Consider the following 13,847-nt stretch of genomic DNA (forward strand, 5'->3'; position numbering starts at 1 on the left):
CCGTGTGTAGGCTCCATTGGACGTTTTCCATCAGAATTTCCATCACACAAAATTTGAGATCTAGATCTCAAATTTTCCGACAACAAAATCCATTGTAAATTCCGATTGTGTGTACACAATTCCGACGCACAAAGTTCCACGCATGCTTGGAATCAAGAAGAAGAGCCGCACTGGCTATTGAACTTCATTTTTCTGGGCTCGTCATACGTGTTGTACGTCACCGCGTTCTTGACTTTCGGAATTTCCGATAAGATTTGTGTGACCATGTGTATGCAAGACAAGTTTGAGCCAACATCCGTTGGTAAAAATCCACGGATTTTGTTGTCGGAATGTCCAATCGTGTGTACGCCGCATTAGAGTTGGTTTGGAGTCTCATTAGTAGATCCAGTGTGTAAGACTTCTGGGTTTTTTGAAAGACCGTAGTATACACTTTTCTGAACTGGGGCTTCATCCAGCACATTTACTGGGTATCATAGAGAGATAAGCTATTTATTTATTTGTATAATGCTGATACTTCAATATGATTGTTGCAACATATTTAGACTTAATTATTATTATGTGGCACAGTACATAGTTAGGGATTTGATATATAATTTACTAACTATACATAAATCTCTAAATATAGTATTGAGCCGCCGAATGGGGAAGTCCATATTTAAACAAGGCATTTCCCCGTTTTGCCTTGTGACATGAAAGAGATCACTGCTCCCTGTCATCGGGAGCAGTGATCGCTGTCATGTGACTTGAAGCCCACTCCCCCCACAGTTAGAATCACTCCCTAGGACACACTTAACCTTGATTGCCCCCTAGTGTTTAACCCCTTCCCTGCCAGTGTCATTTACACAGTAATCAGTGCTTTTTATAGCACTGATTGCTGTATAAATGACAATGGTCCCAAAATAGTGTCAAAGTGTCCTATGTGTCTGCCACATGTCGCATTCACAATAAAAATCGCAGATCGCCGCCATTACTAATAAAAAAAAATTAATAATAAAAATGCCATAAACTATCCCCTATTTTGTAGAAGCTATAACTTTTGCGCAAACCAATCAATATAGGCCTATTGCAATTTTTTTTTTTTTTTTACCAAAAATATGTAGAAGAATATATATCGGCCTAAACTGAGGAAAAATTTTGTTTTTTTTATATATTTTTGGAGGATACTTATTATAGCAAAAAATAAAAAATATTGCTTTTTTTCAAAATTGTTGCAAATTTTTTGTTTATAGCGCAGAAAATAAAAACCGCAGAGGTGATCAAATACCACCAAAAGAAAGCTCTATTTGTGGGAAAAAAAGGACGTCACACTTGTTTGGGTGCATCGTCGCACGACTGTGCAATTGTCAGTTAAAGCGACGCAGTGCCAAATCGCAAAAAGTGCTCTGGTCAGGAAAGGGGGTAAAATCTTCTTGGGCTGAAGCGATTAATAGCTAAGTCTAAATATGCTGTAACAATCATATTGTTACAGTATATGTACAGGCAAAACCTGCATCAGTGTTCACAGGCTTTGTTTTATCATAGGTGCTATTGCCAGGGATGTTCCAACACAAACTGGGAGGGTCCCAGCAAATTCAGACAGTTTAGAAGCCGTGCTGGAGCAATGGATACCATGTATACCCAAAGTGCCTTTGTTGAATTATTCATATTCCCTGAACTTTTCCACAGCAATTAATATATATTTTGTTTATGTGTAATACTAATATATTTATAACTGTTAGTATATGTAGCACAATACACTTACACTGGTATAAACTTTTACTTTTTCTATGTCAAATTTGTTTATTTCCTTTATTCCTACTGTGCATTCCATGTAAACAATATGTTCTCTCTTTATGCTTTCTTGAATAAGTCATCAAATAAACAAATGTCAAGCCGTGATGGTTGTTTCTGATATGTTCTTGGTTATTTCCAAATTTATCTTTGTCTTGTGTATTCACACACTTTTATATTCTTTATTAAGGTGGATGTCATTGTTGTTCTGGGCGGACTTGGGGGACGTTTTGACCAGATTATGGCTTCAGTGGAGACACTCTATCATGCTGTCAAAATCACCTCCATCCCAGTATTAGTGATTCAGGATTCATCTCTTATCTATCTTCTGCAGCCTGTAAGTACAAAACTGTCAGCTCTCCTGACAATCATTGTTATAAGTTTATTTGCCATAGAGTGGATATGTGATGATTTATATGACATTCATGTCTTATTCCTGTCATGGAAGGATCATTAACTATTTAATGCACAACCATCATTCTTAAAAAAGTTTTATGTTGAAAAAAGCTAATGCAACAGAACAAGAAACATTATGTCGTACTGACCAAAGTGTTTATGAAATCATTTTATAGCCTGCAAGATATTCACAAACCAAATCATAATTATATGCATGCTAGCACAGGCTCAGTTGGTTGAGTAGTTGATAGTTCTGACCAGCTATTGATTTGGAACAAACTGGAAATGTTGGCGGTCAGGTGAAAATAGTTCCTTCATTGTGTCATCCTTCTTTAACTCTCTTGTACCAAAATGATAATAGAGAGATGCACGTAGACAGTGATTGTGTCATATTAAAGCTGAAGTAAACCTCTGCATTTAAAAAAATAAATAAAACACATGTAAGGCATCACATACTAGCACATTATGAAACCTTGGAATGAAGCCCACCGGCGGCACGCTGTCACTGCTGACAGGGCTTCCATCATCCCTCGGTCTTTCTTCCAGGTTCACAGGGTCTGGCTGTATGAGTGTCTGGAACTGCGATGACGTCACTGGCTGCATCCAGGGTAAATATCTTCTAAACGGTGCACGATTAGGAGATATTCATTTTACCTACATGTAAGCCTTATTATAGGCTTACAGTGGCAAATATAATTATTTTCAGGGATTTATAATCCCCTGCAGATTGTGTAAGTTTGCCCACTAACAAAGAAATGAAGGGTCTATAATTGTTGTTATATGTGTATTTTAAATTATAGACACAGAATGTCAACCGAAAATCCAGAAAAACCACGATACAAATGTTATAAATTGAGTTGCAGTTCAGTGAGAAAAATAAGTATTTGATCCCATACCAACCAACAATAATTTTGGCTCCCACAGACTGGCTACAGTATGTGTTCATGTGTTACAAAGATTAGTCCTATCAATTTAATAAGGTGCTCCTAACGACAACTTGTGTGTATAAAAGACACCTGTTCACAGAATCTCTTTCTTCCATTCAAACCTCATCATGCGCAGGACCAAAGAGCTGTCAAAGGATGTCAGGGACAAGGTTGTAGACCTGCACATGGATGAAATGGGCTACAAGAGCATCAGCAAGAAACTTGGTAAGAAGACAACTGTTGGAGCGATTATTCGCAAATGGAAGAAATACAAAATAACCATCAATCGTCCTCGGTCTGTCGCTCCATGCAAGATTTCGCCTCATGGGGTAAGGATGATCATGAGAAAAGTGAGGGATCAGCCCAGAACTACACGGGAGCAGGTTGTGAATGATCTCAAGGCAGTTGGGACCACAGTCACCAAACAAACCATTGATAACACAATACACCGCCATGGATTGAAATCCTGCAGCACCCGCAAGGTCCCCCTCCTCAAGAAGGCACATGTTCAGGCCCATCTGAAGTTTGCCAATGAACATCTAAATGATTCAGAGAAGGATTGGGAGAAATTACTGTGGTCAGATGAGACCAAAATTGAGCTCTTTGACAATAACTTGACTCACCATGTTTGGTGGATGAAAAATGACCCTAAGAACACCATCCCGACAGTCAAACAAGGAGGTGGAAACATTATGCTTTGGGGCTGGTTCTCTGCTAAAGGTACAGGCTGACTTTGCCGCGTTGAGGGGCCAATGGATGGGGCCATGTATTGTAAAATCTTGGATGGGAATCTTCTTCCCTCAACTGGAACACTGAAGATGGGTTGTGGGTCGGTCTTCCAGCATGACAATGACCCAAAACATACCACCAAGGCAACAAAGGGAGTGGCTCAAGAAGATGCGCACTAAGGTCACGGAGTGGCCTAGCCAGTCTCCAGACTTTAATCCTATAGAGAATTTATGGAACCTTAAGGAATTAGAGAAGATTTGTAAAGACGAGTGTATCAATATCCCTCCTGAGATGTGTGCAACCTGGTACCAACTACAAGAAGCGTCCTACCTCTGTGCTTGCCAAAAAGGGTTTCTTCACCAAGTACTAAGTCATGTTTTGCTTGGAGATCAAATAATAATTTTTCTCACTGAACTGCAACTCAATTTATAACATTTTGATCATGTGTTTTTCTGGATTTTTGGTTGATATTCTGTCTCTATCATTTAAAATACACCTATGATAAAAATTATAGACCCTTTAATTCCTTTGTAAGTGGGAAAACTTACAAAATCTGCAGGGGATCAAATAATTACTTTCCCCACTGTAGACACAGAGTTTAAGGCGCGAGTGATATATGCGGTACAGCATATACAATATATTACAAAGCTAAACTAGTTACAGGCATGCTCTGCATGTGTGGGGATAGGGTGTGTGCCTTTCCTCCAAGCAGCTGTCTCACAGTCTCTCACAGTGTATAGCAAGTATCCATACCCACAGGGGAACCAGGAAGAGAAAATTCTAACAGGACAGATCTAAACAGTACATAAAGTTGAAGACAGCAGATATACATGTAAAACTTATGTAGGGAGGTTTGTTTCATCTCTGTGTATCATCTGAGGCTGTTCACTTCACTGGGTATAGTGAGGGTTTACATCCACTTTAAAAGTTACACTAATTCCAAATATAAATATTTGGGACTATCCCGGTGCCAGATGCAGATCCAGAAAGTCAATTTCAATGAGAAAACATCAAATTGTGTCACAAAAAGTATGTCACAAAATGTTAGATATACTGTACATTGATAAAATCATATAGGCCATATGTTCCAACATGCACAGAGAAAAGTAAAAAATGACAGCTTCAGCCTACAGTCCTTCTTTTTATCATACTTGACTGTATATGTTCAATTCAGCATAAATCATAATAAGACTGTTTTCTATACGTGTTTCGTGAAATTCATTCACTTCCTCAGGAGAATATGGATGAAATTTAAAAATAAAATATATATAGAACTGGTAGCCACACTCACAGAAGGTTATACAGTACTTACAAAAAGCTATACATGACAACCTGCAGTGCCTGGTACAAGGAGATGGCTGGAAGGGAGATGCAGCAAGGAGTAGTGCGTAAAGGTTTCCCCTTAGAAGCCCTGGTGACATTCCCTATGCTGCCACTCCTTCTCTGGAACCTCTCCCTATGCTGGGCACACACTCCCTGTCAAGTGGATTCTTGTCCCTAACCTAGCCACACACAAAACATGTGCCGACTGCAGTGGGACAGTGCTTTTTTATAAGAACTGCCCTCATAAAGATGGCCACAGGGGTCATCAGCGTGGCAGCATCCAATCGGACAGCAGCCCACCCGATGACACATTCCAAGGGGAATGTTGCATTCCTTCTTCCACCACTCTCTCTGCCGGACAGCTGCAACAGCACCACCTGTGCAGGGAGGTCATACTGCACCTGCCTACAAGTTATTATGTAACTACTATGTGTGCACTGACGTTTTTCACTGCCGGTCATGGTGCAAGAGGTACCTGGTATGAAGAAGACACACAAGCTTTGTATTGGGATAGATAAATTGGCAGTCTGTTTATACTGTATGTAAAGCTCAAATCTTTTGTTAGGTTTTGGATATCATTTGAAAGCTTATGCCACTGCCAGCTTTTTATCGATCTCTGTGACCTCTCTGAAGAGATTCACCGTCTCTTTATACTGGTAACCACTGTCTCTGATATAGAAAGTTAACAGAAATTAAATATTTTAACGTTTTCACAGAAGCAGGAGGTAAGGGAAATCTTCAAAGGGGGACATTTAAAAATTCCTGATAGATGCTTTAACCCTACCCTATCCAAAATAATTAAAAAAAATGCTTTGATTTTACATACAGTATCTCACAAAAATGAGTACACCCCTCACATTTTTGTAAATTATTTATTATATCTTTTCTTGTTTCAGCACTAAAAGAATGCCACTTTGCTACAATGTAAAGTAGTGAGTGTTCAGCTTGTATAACAGTGTAAATTTGCAGTCCCCTCAAAATAACTCAACACAGCCATTAATGTCTAAACCTCTGGCAACAAAAGCGAGTACACCCCTAAGTAAAAATGTCCAAATTGGGCCCAAAATGTCAATATTTTGTGTGGCCACCATTATTTTCCAGCACTGCCTTAACCCTCTTGGGCATGGAGTTCACTAGAGCTTCACAGGTTGCCACTGGTGTCCTCTTCCACTCCTCCATGATGACATCACAGAGCTGGTGGATGTTAGAGGCCTTGCGCTCCTTCATCTTCTGTTTGAGGATGCCCCACAGATGCTCAATAGGGTTTAGTTCTGGATACACGCTTGGCCAGCCCATCACCTTTACCCTCAGCTGCTTTAGCAAGGCAGTGGTTGTCTTGGAGGTGTGTTTGAGGCCGTTATCCTGTTGGAATACTGCTCTGCGGCCAAGTCTCTGAAAGGAGGGGATCATGCTTTGTTTCAGTATGTCACAGTACATGTTGGCATTCATGGTTCCCTCAATGAACTGTAGTTCCCCAGTGCGGGCAGCACTCATGCAGCCCCAGACTATGACACTCCCACCACCAATCTTGACTGTAGGCAAGACACACTTGTCTTTGTACACCTCACCTGGTTGCCGTCACACATGCTTGACACCATCTGAACCAAATAAGTTTATCTTGGTCTCATCAGACCACAGGACATGGTTCCAGTAATCCATGTCCTTAGTCTGCTTGTCTTCAGCAAACTGTTTGCGGGCTTTCTTGTGCATCATCTTTAAAAGAGGCTTCCTTTTGGGACAACAGCCATGCAGACCAATTTGATGTAGTGTGCGGCATATGGTCTGAGCTCTTACAGGCTGACCTCTTACAGGCTGACTCCCCACCCCTTCAACATCTGCAGCAATGCTGGCAGCACTCATGCGTCTATTTCCCAAAGACAACCTCTGGATATAACGCTGAACATGTGTACTCAACTTCTTTGGTCAACCATGGTGAGGCTTGTTTTGAGTGGAAAACCACTGTTAAACCACTGTATGGTCTTGGCCACTGTGGTGCAGCTCAGTTTCAGGCTCTTGGCAATCTTTTTATAGCCTGGGCCATCTTTCTGTAGAGCAACAATTCTTTTTTTCAGATCCTCAGAGATCTTTGCCATGAGGTGCCATGTTGAACTTCCAGTGACCAGTATGAGAGAGTAAGTGCGATAACACCAAATTTAACACACCCGCTCCCCATTGACACCTGAGACCTTGTAATATTAATGAGTGACATGACACTGGAGAGGAAAACTGGATAATTGGGCCCAATTTGGACATTTTCACTTAGGGGTATACTCACTTTTGTTGCCAGCGGTTTAGACATTAATGGCTGTGTGTTGAGTTATTTTGAGGGGACAGCAAATTTACATTGTTATACAAGCTATACACTCACTACTTTACATTGTAGCAAACTGTCATTTCTTCAGTGTTGTCACATGAAAAGATGTAATTAAATATTTACAAAAATGTGAGGGGTGTACTCAATTTTGTGAGATACTGTACATTTTTATTTGCCTGCAATAGTGATTGGGAGCAGTGTCTGTAGAAAAAAAAAAGATATCAACACACTGTTTAGTTGGAGGGTCCTGCATGTTTTAAGTTAAAACTGGCCATACATGGTTCTGTTTTTTCTAGATCTACACGTCTGAGTTGGATGGGAAAATGCTCCCTGTATTGCCCTTGTGTTCTGATAGTGAAACTTCCCTGCCGTCAGAATATACTGATCAGCTGTGCAGCCAATTGGTTACATGTGCTGATCAAGCACAGATATACCAACAAGCCCGTTGAAAAGTTGATTGATAAATTGACTTCTCATGAGTGGAACGGTCAAAACTAGATCACAATTCACCCAGTTCCTGCTTAACCGGCTGAGTTTAGATCCATGAATGGCCAGCTTAAGCCTCCACTTGCAGATGGGGGAGGGGGGGTGGCAAAAATAGGCAGTTGAGCCATGTCTGTTGAACCCCCCCAACCCCCCTTCCTTAAAAGAGAAGTATGGCCTTCTCTTGTGGGTCACAGGGGTACACTTGTCTGCTTATACTGTAGCAGTCTATTGCCTACTGTCAGCTGATGTGGGAGAGCTGCTCCAGGCTCAGGAAGGTTCCAGACAACATTGTCAGATCCACTCAGCTTCCTGATTGACAGCTGGCTCTGGCTCTCATCGTGGCTGAGAGCCGAAGCCAGCTGAGTCCGCCCCTCTCCAGCCTGATGCCCCAGTGAGCACTGGAGAAAAAAAGTGGAGACAGTCACAGATCTCCGCTCTGAGCCATACCAAAACTGAGCAATCAGCAGTATTCACTCAGCTATCGGGCTCAGAGCTGTCATGCGACAGCTGCAGCATCACACATTTACAGCTCAAAGATCAGGCCTGCCTAATGCAAGTTAACATTAAAAAGTCTCTGTACCAGTATTTTATCCTATGTAGAAAGTTTTTAAATGGCTCTTGAACATTATAGCTGTTTACCTTAATAGCATACCCTTGTGATAAAAGGTGAAGTGAGTCTCATGCCTTTGTAAGTCCTGACTGACTTCTAGGTTGTTTCTATTAAGACGGTGAAGAGCAGATTAAATATACATGTTAATTATAATAATTCTCAAATGTATAAAGTTTCATAAAAGTAATTTCTGACAGTGCTCAGACTTCATCCATAGAAAGACCTATTTAGATGGAAAACATCTGAGAATTCAGAATATATCCCATTATAGTAGCTCGTTTATTTCATGGAAGCTTAGTTTTGTAAACCGAGTCTGTGGACAATATTTGTGAGATGTAAATATTTTTCTGGGAGCACTCAGCTAGAATGTATAAAGATTAAACTGCTATAACACAAAAACACACATTTGGATATGGATGACTATGCGCTCAAAACAAATACGCAACTTAAAATGCACATTTTTAGCTTTTTTTATGACTACCAAGAGCTGTTAAGAAAAGAAAACATTTAAAATAACATGTACTGTAAAATGTTTTGTAAAAAGTAGAGAGCTAAGAGATGATCAACTAGTTCGCAGATTAAAGAGAAGTTAGTAAAGCCCAAGGGATTTTACAGTATGTGGGATTTATTCCTGTAAGACTGCAGCTTGGTAAAATCTTTCAGCTGTAATTGTACTCGAAATACTGTAGGCTGATATTCAGAGGTAATGAGACAAGTATGGCGTGACATTATTACTACTGGCTCTGCAGGTTAGCTAATTTATACCCCAGTAGGTAGGCAATACACATGTAGATCTCTCACAGAGAATGACAGTCGGTGAGATATCTTTCTATAATTGATTGTGCTATTCTGTCGGGGCCTGCTGTTATGTGATGCTTGCGTAGAGAGGTGTGTATGTGTAAAGCATTAATTCCTTGTGGCTTTTCGCTCTTTTTAACTTTTTTTGCTGCTCACATAACACATATATGCGCCAGCAAAGAAGCTGGACTTTAACACCCACACACTGCACATCTGCATCCATGGGTATGGGAGCTTTCTGTGCTAAATGTGCACTCCCAGCACAATGAAAGACAGCTCTCGGTCTCTGCTAATGACTGGAAGCCAGGGGGACTATAACAGTCACAGTGGTCACATGATCAGCTGATCCTTCCCTCCCCTGGTGTAAAGACCTTTTTAAAGATATGCCAGGGCTGCATGAAAAGGGGTCAAGTTATGTTGAGAGAGTTGTTTTTTTGAACGTTGATACCTATTGATACTACCAGTAAGGGACTTTTTCCACTAAGGTGATAACACTTACATTTTGTTTGCCTTTGCAGTAGCCGCAATGTGAGCCTAGGCTATGCTGTCCTGTTTATTATGAGCCACAATGCAGACACACAGCATGCCTGCACTCTAATCCATAACCTTTCTTCAGGACCCCTATGCATGCCTGCCCTCTACAGAAGCAATACAAGATATTATGGGGCATGTAGTGCTAGGAGGACTGACTATGTCACTGCCGAGGGTTTTGGACCTGAGGCTAAGACATTGGTGCACATACCGGAAGTTGCACAGATTTCAATGCATTAAAAGTAAGTGGTATTAGTATTATTACTAATTTAATCCGTAAAGTGATTTTAAAATCTCCATTTTTTTTTTATTTAGTTCAGCTTCTGATCAGTAGGCTTACCTGGTATGCCTCCTTTTCCTATGTCAAATGTTGCCTTTTCTACAGTTCCTGCTAATTGCTGGCCTCACTCTTATTAGATTAACTCCCTTCCCCTAAAGTACCTTATGGAGCCATCCTTTCATGCGCACTCCTGGGATTTGGACTACTAATGTGATAATGCTGCCTGCCCCAACATGGACAGGTAGTCCCAGCTGTAAATGGTCAAAAGAACCAACTCTGATCCTCCTCCCAGTGCGATGATGGACAGTGACTCCCAAGGCAGTGCACATCAGTTTAATCAGAATAATAAGGGACGCACATATTTACTAGTGCAACGTCTATGGGACAAGGAGTCCCAGGTGCGAAGATCATGTCATGTCTGATGAGCTTTACTCAGCGCATGCCCCACTGCACAGAGGGTACTGCTGTAAACAGCTCCCAGTAAGTGCATTCACAGTACTGTTTGGAATGACATGCTTTATTACACTTTAATACCTGCAAACTAAAATATTTTTAATTGGATTTTATTTTATTTTAACTATCAAATTTTTGTAAACAATCTGGAGAATTAACTAAGCTTCTTGCACTATTTTAATGTCAGGAATTTTGTGCAACAGATTAAAAATGCAGTCAGACCCATTACAGAACTATCTGCGTCACCCGCACCTTTCTGTTTTAGAGTGAAATAGAAACTAGTGCAGGTCTGCCCCTAATTGACAGAGGGAACACAGCAGTTTCTCATATAGTAAATTGCTGCAGATTTCCTGCCAGGTCTGACCTGTCATTTGGGATATGAGCTGTCAGTAGACAGCCATACCTCCCAACTTTTGAACTTCAGAATGAGGGACACTTGAGGAAGGAAGTAACATTGCATAGCATGCCGCTGCAAATGTGGGCGTGGTCAAACTTCTGACAGTGGAAGGAGCTTAAGGTGTGTCATTAAACAAAACTCGTGCTTCCTTGTACCTATAAAATGTGCTTTTATTATTGTTCCACAAGCAAGAATCTCAAGGATACATACAAACCCCAGTACTTTCATTAAAAAAAGGATAAAAGAATGCAGGGTTTTGGAGTGCATTACATACAGAGTGCAGGGTTCTGGGATGAGCTATGTACAGAGTGCAGTGTTCTGAGATGAGCTATGTACAGAGTGCAGGGTTCTGGGATGAGCTATATACAGAGTGCAGGGTTCTGGGATGAGATATGTACAGAGTGCAGGGTTCTGGGATGAGCTATGTACAGAGTTCTGGGATGAGCTATGTACAGAGTGCAGGGTTCTGGGATGAGCTGTGTACAGAGTGTAGGGATCTGGGATGAGCCATGTGCAGGGTTCTGGGATAAGCTATGTACAGAGTGCAGAGTTCTGGGATGAGCTATGTACAGAGTGTAGGGTTCTGGGATGAGCTATGATGGGAGGGGGGGTAGTGGAGGGCAGTATGATGGGGGAGGGTGGTATGATAGGAGGGGTGGTAGTGGAGGGCAGTATGATGGGAGGGGTGGTAGTAGAGGGCAGTATGATGGGAGGGGTGGTAGTGGAAGGCAGTATGATAGGAAGGGTGGTAGTGGAGGGCAGTATGATAGGAAGGGTGGTAGTGGAGGGCAGTATGATAGGAAGGGTGGTAGTGGAGGGCAGTATGATAGGAAGGGGTTAGTGGAGGGCAGTATGATAAGAGGGGGTGGTAGTGGAGGACAGTATGATTGGAGGGGTGGTAGCGGAGGGCAGTATGATGGGAGGGGTGATAGCGGAGGGCAGAATGATGGGAGGGGTGATAGCGGAGGGCAGTTCGATGGGAGGGGGCAGCCACAGTGGAGGGCAGTATGGGGGGGACAGCATGACTAGAGGAGGCCAGTATGGCAGGGAGCAGAGTGACCATGAGCGTCCTCGATGCACTTCACTGCAGGGAGCATTTCTCCTACCTTTCCAGGGCAAGAACAGCCTTCAAGCGAGACCTGGAGTCGAGGGCAGAGCTGGTGGTCCTAGGTACGGATGACTGTTTGACTCTACACTGTGGATGCAGCTAGCGCCAGGCTGGATAGGAGGGCCGGCAGGGGCAGCATATCGGAGAACCGATCCTTCTCCTGCAACCGCTGAAAGTCATCTCCATACCTAGGACTGCTTGCTCCGGCTCAAAAGTGCACTCTACTGTGAATGCTGGGTCTCTGCCTCTCTCCTAGTGACATCACTGGTTGCTAGACGCGAGGTGGGCCACGGCTAGCAACCAGTTTGGGCAGTGAGCCAGGGGCCAGAGAATAAAGCAAAAGGGGTCTCTGCCAGCCAGGGGCTCACCACAGTGCATGGCAGCGGTGATGCAAGGGCTATTTTAGGGGGCATGAGATCGGCCCAGGGTCAGGAGGCAATTCCGGGACACTGTATTGTCCCGGAATGAAGGTGCCCGGGACAGAGCTGCCAATTGCGGGACTGTCCGGAGGTATAGACAGCCAGCTCAAATCCCTCTCTCTGCTCATGCAGTGATTACACTAGATGAGCAGAGCCTAATGGGTTAACAACCCTCCTCCACCCTCCTCTCTCCCACTCTGAGCTGAGCAGAGGGCAGGGACAAGCAGAAGGATCACAGCATGCAGTTCCATCTCTCCATTCCCTGTTCTTCCTATCACAGACATGGAAAAACGTAGAGCTAATCACTCCTAATTAACACAGGGGCTTGTGCCACTTTTGATAATTAGGAACAACATCTGCTTCATTTGTCATCCTTAATGAGTGGTGCAAACTTGTGCTTGCTCCACTCTTTGTTAATTCCCCCTAGTATTCAAATCGGGTACATTGTTTGCAAAGATTTGGCTACCTTTAACCCTAAATCTGAACACTAGGCAGATATAAAATACACAAATTAATGCAGCTTAATACTTAATGATTTATCATTATTTTTTTTATTCTTATTTTTTTTTATTGCAAGCAGTGTACGTACCTGCATTTGACCTAGAATCAGTCTTACAGTCCATGTACAGGGGACTACAGCAGGAGAGAAAGAAGCAGCATAAGGAGCCAATTAGTTAACATGCTCACAAGAAGCTGGCTGTAGGAGGAGAAAACAGCGTACCAGAAAGATGACCTTATGGCTGTGCTGCTTTTCATTTCAATAACAAGTAACAGGCTGGGGTGGGTCCAGAATGGACTAAACTGAGAGGAAGTAGGTTGAATGATGCTGCTGGCCATCAGGCTGAAGACATCTAGTGGAAGAAAAGAAAGTATTGAAATCTCTGGATTCTGGATTGAAGATAAATATTGAAGCAAAAGCTGGTTTTATTTTATGTTTTAATATTGTCATTTTGGCTGAAGTTCTCCTTTCAAGTTACTTTCATTTTTCTTTAACCAGTTTGTTACGTATATTTTTTACACATCTCCCTTATTTTTGTATCTTTGTGTGTATACCAACCTGGATGGCTGTATTCTGTTGACTTCCATCATCCAATCATGTTGCAAACAAAAATGTTTTTTTTTTTCCTTGTACGTGATTGGGTATTATTTGCAAAGTGAAATTTCACCTCATTCACTAAGCTCTGGGGCACATTCTCATGCAAAGTGTGACTTCCCTTTCAAAGTGAAAAAAACTATTTCTCTTTAGTACACCAACCCCAAAGAAGCAACATGAAGCTAGACCAATGGAAAAGTGTTACATTTGGTAA

The 13,847-nt window shown here is 42.0% G+C and overlaps 1 protein-coding gene across 3 annotated transcripts in view; it reads left to right on the forward strand.

The window, feature by feature from the left end:
• TPK1 (thiamin pyrophosphokinase 1) overlaps positions 1-13,847 on the forward strand; it is an 881,459-nt gene that overhangs the window by 448,626 nt on the left and 418,986 nt on the right. For all 3 annotated transcript variants that reach the window (XM_073630451.1, XM_073630453.1, XM_073630452.1), the window contains exon 7: positions 1,961-2,107. In XM_073630451.1, the coding sequence (XP_073486552.1) occupies positions 1,961-2,107 (147 nt within the window). The remainder of the gene's footprint in view (positions 1-1,960; positions 2,108-13,847) is intronic.

The sequence above is a fragment of the Aquarana catesbeiana genome, linkage group LG05 (genome assembly GCF_042186555.1).
Source record: "Aquarana catesbeiana isolate 2022-GZ linkage group LG05, ASM4218655v1, whole genome shotgun sequence".
In the NCBI taxonomy this organism is placed as follows: domain Eukaryota; kingdom Metazoa; phylum Chordata; class Amphibia; order Anura; family Ranidae; genus Aquarana; species Aquarana catesbeiana.